We start from the raw sequence: 16,014 nt of genomic DNA, 5'->3' as shown, positions 1-16,014 counted from the left end.
TTATTTTCTTTTTTTTAAATATTTATTTATTTATTTATTCCTTTTTGTTGCCCTTGTTGTTTTATTGTTGTAGTTATTACTGTTGCTATTGATGTTGTTTTTGGATAGGACAGAGAGAAATGGAGAGAGGAGGGGAAGACAAAGAGGGGGAGAGAAAGATAGACATCTGCAGACCTGCTTTACCGCCTGTGAAATGATTCCCCTGCAGGTGGGGAGGTGGGGGCTCCTTACACCGGTCCTTGCGCTTTGCACTGTGCGCACTTAACCCACTGCACTACTGCCCATTTATTTTCTTTTTTTAAAAAATGTTTTTTCTCTTTTTTTGCCATTTTTTCCTTTTGTTGCCCTTGTTGTTTATCGTTGTTATTATTATTGTTGTTGTTATTACTATCATTGTTGTTGGAAAGGACAGAGAAATTAAGAGAGGAGAGGAAGACAGAGAGAGGGAGAGACAGACTGACACCTGCAGACCTGCTTCACCGCTTGTGAAGCAATCTCCCTGTAGGTGGGGGACCGGGGGCTTGAACTGGGATCCTTATGCTGGTCCTTGCACTTTGTGCCATGTGCACTTACCCCACTGCACTACTGCCCGGCCCAGCATTTATTTTCCTGTTGGCATCCAGGTACATCTTTTAACTTCCTGGCCACTCCCCCACCCCCACCCCACAGTTGCAGTGTCTGTTCTCTTCTAAAAATCTGTTTCCATTCCCTGAGATTCCTGATGTTTTCCTCCTTTTAACTTGCCTTCCAGTTTAAAAATTGTGTAAAATTTTCTCTTTTGGATTTATTTACTTACTGCCCCTGCCTCTCATCTAATCACTGCCCTTAAATAGTTATCCCGTGTATAGAACATTGCTGTAGGTGTTGCAAGTGTGCCAGTGAGCTTGCAGGTTAGTTAGAAATAAGGCCTCCTTTCCAAACAAGAATTTTTAAAGAACAATATTTTTAAATACACAAAAACTGCCAGGCAAGACATGTTATCAAAGCTGAGAGGTGAATAAAAATGATTTTCGACAACAGATAAATGCCTGCCATGTGCCAGGAAGGTGCAAGGACTGAGGACACAAGGATAAATGGGAGATAACATGTTTGCCTTCATGAAAATTGGGAGTTTAGCAGTAATGTCTTAGTGAAGTCAGAAGACTGCACAAAAAAACAACAACAAAGAAGGAACTGCTGGTTGGATGTGGATGTTCCTGGATCTTATCCAAGACATCCTGGCTCATTGCATCCAGCCCAGGTGTCCACATATTAATAACCTTGATTATTAACAAGGAAACTCCTGGGAAATTGAGTCTGAGAATCACTGGATGAGGGGCTGTAAGCTACAGAGATCATCCAGAAGAGAGGGGCTTGAGTGGAGGGTCCAATGTCAAATCAGAGGTCGTCAGTATTCACTGGGCCCAGAACCAGTGCCTGACACAGTAGTAACGTTCTGTGAAGGAACTAGAATTCAAGGTCTCCCCATCAGAAAACAACAGAATTTAAACCCTTCTTCTGCAGTTCCCTTACCAGATAACACCAGCCATGACCACCACCATAACCACGAAAACTTAGGGTTTACCTGACTACTTGCTCCTCAAGGTCAAGATCTCTAAGTCTTTCACCTTGCCCATGTGACCTCTTTGCCAGTCCAGAGTCATTACAAATATACCCTGGACAGAGCCACCACTGGGCTGATGTAACTGTTCCCTTATCTGTTTCCCTTAGCACTTTTCACATATCTTTATTATGGAGCTAATCTTATACTATTGTGCTTTTTCTACATCTGCCTACATTGGACCCAAATAACCTGGGGAGAATGGGGGTTAATTGTCCATGTTTTGCTAATGAGAAACCCGAGTTTCAGGGAGGTGAGTCCGAGAGGCAGCAGAACACAGGGACAGGCCCTTGGTTACCTCTTACTTCTGTCTCTTATTATCTCTTAAACTTGCCTGAGCTTCAGTGTCCCTGGCAGTAAAAATGCTGATGGTCTTCACAGGCAATGAAGCAGGTCTGCAGGTGTCTTTCTCTCCCCGTCTTGGTCTTCTCCTCCTCTCTCCATTTCTCTCTGTCCTATCTAACAACGATGACATCAGTAATAACAACAATAACTACAACAACAATTAAAAAAACAAGGGCAACAAAAGGGAAAATAAATAAATATTTTAAAAAGATTAATAAAAATGCTGATGGTGTAGTCAACAACTTGTTTGGCTTTATATGTTAACTCTCTTTTCAGCCACCAGGTTCCAGATGCTAGCATGATGCCAACCAGACTTCCCTGGACAGACAACCCCACCAATGTGTCCTGGAGCTCCGCTTCCCCAGAGCCCTTCCCCATTAGGGAAAGAGAGAGGCAGGCTGGGAGTATGGATCGACCTGTCAACATCCATGTTCAGCGGGGAAGCAATTACAGAAGCCAGACCTTCCACCTTCTGCACCCACAATGACCTTGGGTTCATACTCCTAGAGGGCTAAAGAATAGGAAAGCTATCAAGGGAGGGGATGCGATATGGAGTTCTGGTGGTGGGAATTGTGTGGAGTTGTACCCCTCTTATCCTATGGTTTTGTCAGTGTCTCCTTTTTATAAATAAAAAAATGCTGATGGTAGTAAATATAAACTATTATATGGGACTGGTTGTGTGGATTAAAGGAGTTAATAGTTGAAGCACAGAATATTCCTGGTACATAGTAAGTGCAACCATGAAGTTGTGTCATTGCAATTCAAACCCAAAAGTCTTCAGGTGATATAGTTTCTAGTTACTGATCTATTTTAACTTCGTAGGATTCTGAGAGAAGGCTGGTTCTACTAGATGCAGCAGTAAAGGAAAATGGACTTGGGACAGAAGACCTCAGTGAGGGGAGAGAAAATGGCTCAGAACTGCATCAAGGTTTGGAGCGGGTGCACAGGCCTCCTGGTTCTGGGTCTAGGGCAGGCGGCACTCAGGCTACAGGTTCAGGTAAGGATCATGAGGATAGATGATGGGAGCTGGCCCCTCACTTAACCTTTTACATGTGCTTCCTTCTAAAGTTATTTGCACATTAGACATTTGGGTCTTTCATGGCTCTGCGGGATAGTGTCACAGACAAATGGAAAGTGGCACCATCATTGAGGGTGACAAAGCTATCAGCTGATTTTCTCAATTTTTACATGTGCTGTCCTACCAAGAGGATTAGAAATAAAATTTCCATTTCCAAAGCCATAATGACTTTTATTTTTACCTAATACGGCTCATGAGATACTTTGATAGCTAAGACTTATTGTTGTTATGATTGTGGTAAATGTCAATATGATTTAAAATGGTGTTGCAATCTATCTGGTAGATGACAATCATTAGTTGCGGAAAAGGATCGTCTAAGAATTTTTAAAGTAGGGACCATGGGTAAAGTGTTTGTTCATATGTGCAAGAGTTGCTCAGTGATTGACTTCTTTGTCAAATATTAACTACTCACAGTCATCCTAACTGGGGCATTTCTGCAACCAGCCATTCTCAAACTTGAGTATGAGTTGGAATTATCTTTAGGATTTGTTAAAATACAGATGGCTGATGAAGTCCATTCCCAGAGTCTCTGATCCATTTTGTCTGGGGTTGGGCTTAAGGTTCCCAGGTGATGCTGTCACTACTGGTTTGGGCACCAAAATTTGAGAACCACAGACCTAGAACAAACATTTCCTCAATGGCAGCTCCTTACTGCCACCTGAGTTAAAATGTAATATAATTAGACTTCCTTTAAATAGGCCACATAAAGCAGTCACATTTCCCAACCATTTTATGTAAGCATTTTATGGACCAAGAGATCTGTCACTTAATTGATTTCTCCTCTAGGGAAAAAAAACAAACAAAAAAAAGCAACCCAAAACCTTCATGGTGGTCTCCGAGGAATATCAAGAGTTAATTAACTGTACCATTATTTTTATATTTATAATAAATTTATAACAAATCATATTAAGGCTTCTTGATACTTCTTAATATTTTCATGAAATAATTGGAAAGTGCTATGAATCTGAGCTTATCCTTCTTTGGGAAAATAATTAAGCTAGTGAGGGGTGATGACCAGCAGGTGGCACTGTAGGGCAGTTCATTGGGGCCTGGGTGGGGTGAAACACAAAAATGCACAGAAAGGATGGTACCTGCTTTAAATCCTCAAAGTAAGGCCCTCTTAACCACTTGTCATAAAATACCCTGAGACACACGTCTTGGAAAATCGAAGTGTCAAGCTCAGCATCTTTGCCACATTTCAAGCTAGGTAATTACCTTCTCTCCCAAAGGGAATCTGTTTTATGTATTTGTGTCCTTTCTAGGTTACAGGTTTCCCAAAGGCAATGATCTTGCCTTCCGTTCATTCTGCACAATGCTGAAGTGAAACACACGTTTCACAATAACAATTTAATTATTCTGCATCCCTCTGAGCTCCATGATGACCTGTTACATAACTGCTAGTAATATAGAAACATGTCTGCCTCATATAAACCCAAGCAGTAAATGCAAGTTTTTATTTGACCTAAAAGCAAATTGCTTATTTACTTCTCCGTGACAATATAAAAAGCCATTTTCCTGCCATCCAAGATAGTAAGTCATTATCAAACCAGCAACACTGCATTTTCATCTGTCGTTTTTATTGTCTGCGAAGTTCTTTTAACTACACACAACAAATAGTTTGATATAATCTAAGATAATAAAATAGTTGAGCAACATATTTTTTTTTGTTTTACCTTTACATTTATATAGAAACAATCTGTGGGCCTCCTCACCTCAAAAGTGAAGGTATCTAAAACCAGCGACTCATCAACATTGCTTTAAATAATTGTTTTGGTTAAAAATGGCAGTTTCTGTTCTCTTTTTAAAAACCTGTCTCCATGCATGTTCCCTTGGGTCCAAAGCTCAACACCTTGGGTAGGTGGCCAAGAAGGGGAAAAAAAATGGCCACTCTCCTCACTGTCCTTCTATGTAGAGGACAGTGACTAGAAGAGGGTTGATAGAAAATTTAGGAAGAAAAGAAATCCATTGCACATCTCTAGATTTCAAGGGTCAACATCCTAACAACTCCCTACTATAGATGGTGAAGTTCTATTGTGATGGCACTGCACCTGTTACCTCCAAATATTTCTTTCCTTCACTAGTCATGTCAGTTATTATAGATGGGCTGTAGTCATTGTCCATATGTTCTCCCTAAAGGTTGATTCTTTCATCACATTTAAGTCTGATCTGTTGCATTTGAACACTTGGATGCCCAATTAGGGCCTAGCGTCCCCATAAGAAATGCCTTATCCCCCTCCCCCCACCCCCAAAGTGCCTATGAGTGAAGAACTCATGGAGACAGTGAATCACATGAGTGGAACACCTCCCCAGAGACACCTGGGGAATTGGCCTAGATCATTCCATTGATCTTAGTCCACTCGTAGATGTCCTGTTCACACACTATGTCAGAGTTGATTAGAAGATATCTGTCACCCACACAGAAATGCTTCTGACAGGCTGCACATTTGAAGCATTCCAGGTGGTACACTTTGTCTTTCACCCGCATTGTCATCTCATAGGCTCGAATCCGCTTGTCACAGGAGGCGCAGAGCCCATCTTGACCAAAAAGCCTGGGGGTGGGGTGGGGAGGAGAGAGAAGGAGTAATTAAGATGACAGTGGTAGAACTGGAGAGTAGGATCATTAAGAGAGGTTGAATTTTCATGGATGTTAGGAAACGAAAAGCAATCAGGCCCAGAATACTCTAGTCTTTCCAAGAAGGGAGAGGGTTCTTCGGGATGAAGCTAGGATTCTTAGTACATGTGTTTGGGGAAACTGGGCTGGGGGGGGGGGGGGGTTCTCTCCTTGCCTGTAGCAATTACTCCTACCTCTATGGAAAAACCTTCAGCTACAGGGACTTAAGAAGTGAGCCACATACTGTGTGTCTTCTTACAGGGGAACTTTCAATTAAGAAGAGGAGCTAAACTAAACCCCCAGGGGTCCTTTTGAAAGGGAACTGACTGATCAACATCCTGCATTTTTAGTACTTTTAGTGCAATAAAATAGGCATATTTCTGAGGCTTCCAAATTTGTGTCAATAGTCACTCATTTCAACCATGGGGAGGAGTGGTCTTGAATTCCTCCACAAGGTCATCCCCATATAGTTGCTCATCCCAATGTGCCCAGCTTCTAGGAGACATGGGGAGCTGGGCAAAAAGCATTAGATGCAGCTCATGTCTCAGAGATCTGGAGGACAAACAGTGTCTCTCAGCACAGAACAGGAGCTCTTCATCTAAGCTCTTCACTCCTCCTTTGGCCATGAATCTTAAGGAGACTATTCTTCTGACATTGAAATCAAGACTTTCCTTAAATTAATTTATCTTATTTAATCAGAACACTGCTCAGCTCTGGCTTATTATGATGGTGCTGGGATGGAACCTTGGGCCTCGGGCATGAAAACGCTCTTCTTCTCTCTCCCTACCCCACTGGTTGATACTAAATAAATTTCAAAACCAAATAAACAAACCCCACTTTTAACACAGTTCTAGGTGAACGTCCTTGTTGAGGGCTCTTCATCATTTCAGAATAGCAGAAGATGTGATGGCACATCCTGAGAGGTTGTAGGAAAGATGTAGGGGGTTAATAATTTTTGAGACATTTGAGCAAAATTAACCGAATCCTGACCTATGAGTAGGGTAGAGAGCTCATTTGTAAGGGCAGCTAATTTCCTCTCGACTCCTGCTCTCCGTTTGAAGATCCCTGAGTGTTTTCAAGACACCACCTGGGAGCAGACTCATTACTGGGGGAGAACATTTCATCCCAACGTAGCAGATGGCAGAGCTGTAGGGAACTGCCACATTGGAGGTCACAGAGTGGAAAGGCAGTTCTGGTTTCCTGACTGTTCAGTAAGTCGAGTTTGAGCCCAAGCAAGGAGACACGGCTGACAAATGACAAAACAGTGTGCATGGAGTGAATCCAACTGCCTGGGGTGTGTGACCCTTAAGGAAGGAGAGCGTTTATTAAAGGGAAGTTGGGGGTAAATTACAACACACATCAGGCAGCTAATGGAGGGAAGGACAAAGGACCAATGTTTCAGAGACCAGTCAGGTCCCAGCATCACCTCTGACTAGCCAGGTGCCCAGGAGCAAAAAAAATGACATCTTCTCTCTCTGCTTCGATGCTTCAGCTATCAAACAAAGGAGCCCTTCAGCCCCTTGCAGCACTGGTGTTCTGAGAATCTACTAACAGTACAACTAAACCTGGGTTTGATCTCTACCTTGAGCATTTACCTCTGGCACCAAGAATTAGTGCTATCGATTATCGGATATTATAGAAGCAGACCCAAGGCAAGGATTTGAAGGCTAGCAAAGTTCTGGCCTCAGGCAGAGTCCTTCCAAGGGGGAGCTTCCACCCAATGGCATGGGAATTCTGGAATGTAAGTTAGATCACCAGGCTGTCCTGGCTCCAGGCAAGGTTGCAGAGCTATGAAGCTGTAGGCACCATCCTTGGCTAAGGGCCTCTGGGGGCCTAGAGAAGTGGGCCTACTTAGGACTAACAAATGCAGCCACTGGAAACCTTCTGGAGGTTATCCTAAAGGGAAGAAGCCTGAACAATACCTCCCACCCCCACCCCCCAGGACTCAGTTCACTCCTCAAACTGACCATTTTTAAAAGACACTGCCAACCAGGTATGTTAGGAATGCAAATAAATAAGTCCCTAGCGAAAGAACCATCCCTGAAGCCTTTTTCTTCTCTGTTAAGAGGTGTCACAGCTTAAGCTTTCTCCTGCCCATTTTAATAACAATAATATACATATTAAAAGATGGCTGGAACAGCCTGCACTAACACAGAGTTAATTAACATGTTGCCTAGGAATGTCGCAGGGAAAAAGAATTATTTCATGTCACCAAGACACAAGTTAATTAATATTGGGTTCTCCCAGACTATTTTGCCCCTTCTTTTTAAAAATGGAAAAGATTAACAAGCCCAGGCAGCACTTGGTTTGAATGTTATATAAAACCGCAGAGATAGGGTGAAGCTGGGCTCTTTTGACCTTACTCGATCTGCACTCCACTTAATAAGATTCAAATGATTTGACAGGGATGCAGTCAGAAGGCCCAATGGGAATCATTTACCCGTCTGTTTTCTGCCCTGACTTGGCAAACTGATAGTGAACAAAACCAGGTCTCTCTATTCCAGTTCTATTTTCTTGTGACTTAAAATATTTTTTTTCTCTTTCATCAAAATTATAAGTACAATCACTGAAAAACCTAACTTATTTTATCTGAACCAGCAAATTTTCAAGGACTTATCAGGGAATTTAGGAAGAAAAGAAAAAAATGAAACAAAATCCAGCTTATCCTATTAGTCTATGGATAAACAGATAAGCTTTCTTTATCATGGAATTGCTTGCAGTTTGGTTATTTTTATTTTTATTTGCCTCCAGGGTTATCACTGGGGCTCAGTGCCAGCACTATGAACCCACTGCTCCTGATGGTCATTTTTTCCATTTTATTGGATAAGACAGAGAGAAATTGAGAGGGGAGGGGAAGACAAAGAGAGAGAGAAAGAAAGATACCTGCAGACCTGCTTCACTACTTATGAAGCAGCCTCCCTGCAGGTGGGGAGCTGGGGGCTCAAACCAGGATCTGTGCACAGGTCCTTGCACTTCGTACTACTCGTGCTAACTTGGTGCACCTCCGCCCAGCCCTGATTCTTTTTATTTTAATGTAAGGGCAGATTTGGGAAGAAGAGCGGCCCTGGAGACCTATGGCACTGGGGATCTAGATAAACTTCTGTGGGTGGGATGGTCCTAATGGGTCAAGACTGCACACTTCACCATGGACCCTCTGCCACAGCAAGATGGAGAGAACCTGACTGCTCCACACGTGAGCAGAGCTGACAGTAGAGGGCACAGAGCTACCTCCACAGCAGCTAATATGGATCTGGAATCTTAGATCATTTTCTGAGTGCCAGAAAATTCACATGGCCAAGTTGTGTGACCTGGAACATGAGAGATGCTTTCTGTGCCTTTCTCACTGGGAGTCATCCACAGCCTAACTGACTCTTCTGGCTCTTTGTTCACTGGGAAAAGACTTAGTGATAATACCAGGAGGGTTAGTTACCCAGACAGCTCACATCTATTTGATACTCACAAAGCAAGTCATGTCCATTACACATACTAGTCCATCTTGCCCACACCTACCTCCCACTTTTGAAAGTAGGAACTTTTATTCTCTCCATTTTACAGATAAGGAAATTGAGTCTTGGGAGGTTTAAGTAATTTGCCCAACCCAGGTCACAGAGCTAGAAAACAATGGTGTAGGACTCAAACCCTCAGCTGATTTGAAAGCCTTGGTCCTGTAACAGACCAGTACTTGGAGCACCAGAGCAAGAATGTGTTCTTTTACCTCTTAAATCTCTCATCACATAATACTGGAGGCATTCAGAAGAATAGTTATAAGCTATATGGATATATGTATGTTGAAGCATTAGTTGATAACTTAAGAACCAACCCTCAAGCTTGTGAATGACAATACACCTTGTGTGTTCCTCCCAAATGCTATCCCTACATGCCCCAGAGGGAACCTCTAGTCTGAATTTTGTTTTTCATACTCTTGCCTTGAAGGCATTAGCATTTTATCATATAGGACTATATATCTAAGAACACACTTCTCAAACTGGAAGAAATGCCAACTGACACTGTGCTTGACCTCTGTAACCTGAGAGGCTTGGGGAGGCAGACCCAGACTTGAAACATGTGGTCACCCCACCTCCCCACCGAGGTCTCTGGAGGTAGCCAGGCAGGATACCTGAGATAGTCTCTCCGGCACAGCTTCCGGCCCAGCTTGTAGTAGAGGCGCCGGCCCACCTCACCCAGCCGGCACCCGCAGAGGTCACAGCTGAGGCAGTCCTCGTGCCAGTACTGGTCGATGGCCTTCAGGAAGTAGCGGTCCCCAATGTTCTGCTGGCAGCCGCCACATGTCAGCAGGGATGGAGGGATCTGCAGCACTTCATCCACGGGCTCCCTGCAGTGAAGGCCAAACATTAGGAACCACTTCATCAAGGTGAGCAAACACTGGGGGTCAGGAATCCAGGTGTGGGGCTGCTGAACTCACTGACTTGCCTTGCAGTGACATGAGGAGAAAGGATGGAACCAACCAAATATCCCTAAGTCCCACTCCAGGATGCAGGCCTGTGTTAGGACAGGAGGTAGATAAACCCGTAGCCTAGATTATAAGGCATGTAGAGGCACCCAGGCAACTGTAAGCAGAGCTACAATCCAACCCACACCCCACTCTGGTCTTTCGTTTTCTCATTATCACCGCCCGTGTGCCTTCTCTATCATCACATTTCTCCTGTCCACCTCCCATACCCAGGACCCAAAGGTATAGCAAAACTACAGAGGAGGCACTTAGAAACTAAAGTTGTTTGCTACTGGGCTAGCCAACTTGCCCCAAAGTTGAAAACATATACATTCCTTGTTAATTATACATGCTATACTATCTCAAGCCCTTCCCAACTGCACAAAAGCAGAGGTAAGGAAGATAGAAGTTATTTTAGGTTAAAATCTCTTTTCAAAAGAAAAAAAATCCCTTCAGGATATCATTGGCATCTTCATTGTTTTATTTGGCTTTAGTATAAATTTTGCACTGCATCCTTCATACTGGCTAAATCCTTGAAGAAAAATCCTAGGTGTTAAGGTCATTGCTAAGCTTAAAAAAGGATCTCAGATCTTTCCACACACCAAATTTGTTATATGAGCAAAATTGTTCTGAACAAAGATGATTTACTAAAGAAAAAGGGAGTGTATATGGGGGGGCAACGAATATCTTCAAGAAAATGGACGGCAATTAAATAGCCTCTAAAATTTCTATCCAAGCAATTATTAATAGTATATGCCATCTCTTAGACTTTATGATAATAATGGAGATTAGAGGGGCAGGGCACAGGAACAAAAAAGAACTTGGGTGGGTGTGGTGTGGAATTATACCCTGATAATTTTATATTCTTGTAAACTATAATTAAATCACTAATAAAAACAGGAGAAAATGGGGGATGTAAGTTTGTGATATATGTTCATTATTAAAGGTCAGACTTCTCCAGTTCACCTTAACTCATTGGCATCTGCATACTTATATTTTTATACCTTAAAATAAATTAACTTTATTTCCCATAAGAAAGTAAAGAGGGTTAAGAAGTTATTTCACCATCAAATGGGACACAGGAAAAACCCAATACCTGCTGGTTTATAATAATGAATAGGTGTTCTTTTGAACCTCATTCAAGCACAAATCTATTTTATTTAACCCGTTATGCTTTTCAGAAATGGGCCCGGTTCTATTTGTTTCCTTCTTCAAATCTGTGTTTCCTGTTTCTTGCAGAAACTAATTTAGCAGGCATTCTCGCACCTGATTGGCCTAAGGCCTTGTAGTTAGCACCCATTACAATTAGGGGTGATGAGAGTGAGCTAATCAGTGTACATGGTGCACTTTGAGAGTTCTGGTTGACTCTGTTAAAGTGTACCTCTCCTGATGATGGTCTAGGAATGCTCAAACCAAGCCCACACTTTCTATAGGGGTCTATCGTGAGATTATCTCCTTTCATAACAACAGCAACAAAAGACACAGGCACCCAAGCCAGGCTTCTCTTTAAAAAAAAAAAAAAATTAAGACTTTAAACTGTTTAAAGAATTAATCAAAGCCTGACTCACTTTTCTTTGTCTCCATGGGCTATACAAAAGGACTTTCATGCCCCCTTCTGAAAAATAACTGAGATCCCTAGGGGTTTCTACTTGTCATCCACTCAGAATGGCATCTCTTCTTGTTCCATAGGCCTTGGTTTTACTTCAGGCTTTCAAAAATACTCATGGAACCTCAACCACACTGGATACCCTGATGCTCATGCTGCCAACCAACTGTGAAAGAGGAGAATTTGCACTTAGCTGGTGCAAAACTGCCTGGAATTGAAATGAACTGCTCTTGTTACTCACAGGGAGGCAGCAGGGGCCACCGACTGCATGGCAGAGGAAATCTCTAGCTCATAAATTCTTGCTGTTTTTCTGGCTAAATGTTTCATTTATCTGTGCCTGGGCAACTTTCTCTCTGTAATTTGCACTCTCATGACCCAAGTTTGACTCTGAGGAAGTAGACAAAGAAAAATACCTAGCAGGACAGCAGTGGTCTGCCAGAGAAATGCTAAGCAAATGAGCTATTATGATGGCCTGAGATGAGATAGGAATGAACAGGATAAGATAATGGCTCTATCTGTCCCTCAAGAATTAATGTTAACTTTACTTTATCTTTGGTGGGTGTCCCAAGCCAATAACTGAGTGGGGCTGTCCTTCAGTGAGTATTTTATATTCTCTCAGATCCTATCTGATGATTACACCTGAGTATCACTTCTACTTATTGAATAGATTTCTAGAGTAATTTCTTGACAAATTCTCAGGGTGAGTTGGGGGAGATACTATAGTAACTTCTCAGTGAGCTGCCTCATCTTCCATTACCACTTCTTCATTGGACATACTGTGAAGTGAAGGACAGAGTGGTTGAACATCCATCCATAGGTGCTGCTTGGTTATATGGTTAGGATGTTTCAGTTTTCTAGTCTCAGTGAAAAAGTTCCAACTTCCAAGAGAGCAAACTTCCTTCAGGGAACTGAAACCTCCAGATTCATCTTCTTATAAAAGGTCTTAGTGACTAAATTCTGTGGATTGAAAAGGTATTAGTACCTTTTAAGTTATTGTAGAACTAGAATCTCTTTCAGACTCTGAAAACTCAGGACTAAAATGTAATTCCTAGGATTTTTTCTTTTTGTTTTTTGGAGAAAGAAAAGTAAGCAAACCACCCTTTAAACCCATTGTTTGCACAGATATAGTCTTTATAAAAGGAATGTTATTTTTCTCCACATTTGTTTATGGAAACTGGAGTTTTTGTTAGAGCAAACCTACCTCCTTATAGAACTGGTGTCTAGACCTTCAAGACTGAATAGTGATGTTTATATTCTCATTGGATCATGGTACTTCCTGTGTTTTATGAGAACATGCTGGGCTTTTATGCTGGTAACTGTGGGTAAAACCCAGGTATATAAACACCAGAGAGGACTGAAATTGGGGGTGGGGTGGGGGAGAGACTTCAGTCAGGAAAACACAATTCTTTCAAGGCAGAAAAACAAAACAAAACAAAACAAAACAAATGCCTCTTAAAAGCACAAATGGACAAGTCATTAACCAGCTCCTTTGGTCTGTGTAACAAATCCCTTCAAAGGATTAGATGGAGACTTCAAAGGCATAAAAATTCTCCAAACCAGACAGCTAATGAATCTTAAAAGGGCATTTGCGTTGACAGGTAAAATGATATCTTCAACAACCCTTTTTCCCCATGTTAACACTAAATGGGGTTGGAAGTATAGGCTGAGAATAGGGGAGCATTCCAAGCCAGTAAGAGGATCAGAAAACAAACAAATGTGGCAAATGCTCCTCTAGAGTTCTACTTCTCTGACCCGAAACCTTTTTTTAGACTGTGATATAAACCTGAGGCTCCACTCCCTCAAAAAACTCGCCTATGAGCAAAATGGTGAACTAACTTTAGAGATTCACAGCCTCCATCTGTGGGCCTCTAGGGTTGGGGGCTGAGTAAAGACAGACTAACTCTGGATTTGGTCTTGCTAAAGTCTCTGGAGACCAGAGAGAATTCCCATGTGGACGCTCACCCCCAGCCTGTGCATCTCTCATCTTGCTGGAGGGACCTCAAAGGTGGGGATCAGTCGGGACCCTCTTTCCGGGGTCAAATGGACAAAGAGAAATAGGAACCAGAAGGAGCAAAAGGGGAGAGAGAGGGAGAGGGAGAGGGAGAGGGAGAGGGAGAGGGAGAGGGAGAGAGACGGAGAGAGAGAATAGAATCCTTCAACGCTCTCCAGACTGTACCTGCGCGCTTCTGAGCTCCCCCCGTGTCTGCTCGCGTGGAAACTTTCTGGCTTGCGGTGGCTTTGGGGAGCGTCCCAGGGAGCCCCAGGGGCCCGCAGAGGCTTCCGGTCCCCCAGCCCCCTGTCGCCCAGCCTCTCCCCCAGTACCCCAGGAACCGCCACCAAGTGAAGGGGTCGGGGGGCGCCAGGCAGCTAGCCGAAGGCACGCTCCCCGCGCGCACCTGAAGCCGGCCGCCCGCAGACCCGGGGCGTGAGGCCGTGGACCCCCCCCCCGGGCGGCAGGGCAGGGGCACCCCACTTACTCAGACGGGTCCAGGCTCTTCCTCTCGATGGCCGAGGACATTGGGGAGGACGGTGGCGTGCCAGCCGGCGGGGGCGCTCCCTTTGTGGCACGGGGCTGACCGGCTGCAGGGGCTCGGACCCCCTCGGGTGTTCGGGCGCAGCCGCCGCCGCTCCTGCGCCTCCTCTTGCTCCTTCGCTCGGGCGGCGAGCTCGCCCCTCCGCACTCAAGGACAGTCGCCGCGCTCCCTTCAAACGCCAAAGAGAGAGAGAGAGCGAATCACCGGGCTGCCGGCGCGCCGCGGCCGAGGCGGACACCGGGGCGCGCAGCTTGGCCCCCGGGGCGGCTGCAGCTGCAGCTACGGCTGCTCAGGACTTAACCTTCCATCCCGGTCCCGCCGCCGCCGCCTCCGCCACCTCCGCCTCCGCCACCTCCGCCTCCGCCCGCTCTGCGCCGCCCGCGGGGACCGAGCGCGCCGGCCCGACCTGCCCAGCCCCGCGCACCACCGGCCGGGTGGCGGGCGCCGCTGCGCGCCGAGCCTGGGAGGGGGCGCCTGGCAGGCTGGGGGCGTACCTGGCCTCGCTCCCCCGGCTCCCTCCTCTCTCGGGAAGGTCTATTTTCGCTCAGCTTCCCTCTGTCTCTGGTTTCATTTCCTTTTTCCTGATCACGATTCAAATACAATAGAAGGAAATCACATTTAAAGAGACAGCTGCCCGTCCCCCCCCCTCCTTTTTTTTTTTAAATGGGTCTCCAGAAGGATTAGCAATACACACAGAGGCGGCAAAGGACTGATTGAGCTGCTTAAAGGGACCAGCGGCGGGGACGGGGACTGTCGTTCGGCAGGCACCCCTCCTTGGAGAAGAGGCTGCCTTCCCTCGCAATCATTCATTCCTTAGCCCCCCCCCCCTTCGGCGTTTCCCCTTTGGGTAGAACTAAGACTGAAAGTGATCAGCGGGCAGCGGGAGGAAGAAAGAAAATAGACAAGAATGTGAAATAAGCACCTACAGAAATGCCAGCGTCCCGAGTGGCTCTCAAGCCCGTCCGGGGTTCGAGGTCCCAGCTCCGCGGACGCGCTGTGAGGGGCTGCCTGGATTGCGCGGCTCCGCTGTTGGCCGGCAGGGTGACCGCGTCCCGCGCTCCCGAGCGGCGACTGAAGCTGCGCGAGCAGGGAGCACACCGGGCTGGGTACGCCTGAGCAGTGCCAGGGGCAGCTAATCCCACAGGGAGGGTGGCTGGGAGGGACCACGCAGGTCTGAGCCTCCTCTCCATCTGCTGGCGGCAGAATTCCCTCCCTCAGCATCTTTCAAACACCGGACTCCTGCGGTTAGACTGGCCCCCCTGCAAAGTGCCAGTAATACTCTGCACAGGAAAAGTACCTTGGCAATGATCAAGCGCAGTGAGCACTGCAAACCTAGGGAGATTATAACCTGGGTCCGGTAAGGAGAAGACAGCCAGACTTGACCTGAGAGTTCAGGTTTCCCCACCAACCTAAAGGTCAAGTTCTAGACGGATAGGAGGAAGTCAGAAGGGGCGGGGGAGGGGCGGATGGAGAAGCTATTAGTGTGCCCTTCTAGAAAGAGAAACTTGGTTCCCTTGGGTCTCGCTGGAGTTCCTTGAAAATGATTGCAGACATTCTTATTACAGGCCTCATTGCGTGTGTTATCAGTAAGAAACTTTTTTTTCCCTTTCCAACCACAGCATCGCTTGATAGGGAGAATGTTGATTTATAGGATTGTTGTTGTGAGGGTACATTTCCATATTTCCTGATGATAGGTGTCAGTAACATTTCACTCTCCACCAAAACCTCATGCTGCTTGCACCTCAGGGACTTAGAGCAGTCAGAAATCTTGTGAACTATAAGTACTTTCA

General features: G+C 45.1%; 1 protein-coding gene across 4 annotated transcripts; it reads right to left on the bottom strand.

The window, feature by feature from the left end:
• Window positions 1-4,579: 4,579 nt before the first annotated feature.
• On the bottom strand, window positions 4,580-15,485 carry LMO2 (LIM domain only 2). 4 transcript variants are annotated; one of them, XM_060176619.1, is made up of 4 exons: window positions 15,151-15,485; window positions 14,168-14,393; window positions 9,752-9,967; window positions 4,580-5,572 (listed from the first exon to the last, which is right to left on the bottom strand). In XM_060176619.1, the coding sequence occupies exons 1-4, from the start codon at window positions 15,443-15,445 to the stop codon at window positions 5,353-5,355; spliced, it is 957 nt and encodes a 318-aa protein (XP_060032602.1). In that variant the 5' UTR covers window positions 15,446-15,485; the 3' UTR covers window positions 4,580-5,352. The 4 variants fall into 4 exon arrangements, with proteins under 4 accessions (XP_060032602.1, XP_060032603.1, XP_060032604.1 ...); XM_060176620.1 differs by having other exon boundaries at window positions 15,147-15,483; XM_060176621.1 differs by lacking the exon at window positions 15,151-15,485 and adding an exon at window positions 14,719-14,871.
• Window positions 15,486-16,014: the final 529 nt, after the last annotated feature.

Source organism: Erinaceus europaeus, chromosome 17 (assembly GCF_950295315.1).
Source record: "Erinaceus europaeus chromosome 17, mEriEur2.1, whole genome shotgun sequence".
NCBI classification, from domain to species: domain Eukaryota; kingdom Metazoa; phylum Chordata; class Mammalia; order Eulipotyphla; family Erinaceidae; genus Erinaceus; species Erinaceus europaeus.
Note: the sequence above shows the minus strand (reverse complement) of the source record. Positions and strands in the feature narration are given on the sequence as shown.

Bases quoted from the DNA above. Each gene is read 5' to 3' on its own strand.
- LMO2 (XM_060176619.1), bottom strand. From the start codon at position 15,445: ATGCTGAGGGAGGGAATTCTGCCGCCAGCAGATGGAGAGGAGGCTCAG. The intron at 9,968-14,167 runs GTAAGTGGGGTG...CCTTCACTGCAG, and splicing joins AAGAGCCTGGACCCGTCTGA to GGAGCCCGTGGATGAAGTGC. The intron at 5,573-9,751 runs GTATCCTGCCTG...CCCCACCCCCAG, and splicing joins TGCCGGAGAGACTATCTCAG to GCTTTTTGGTCAAGATGGGC.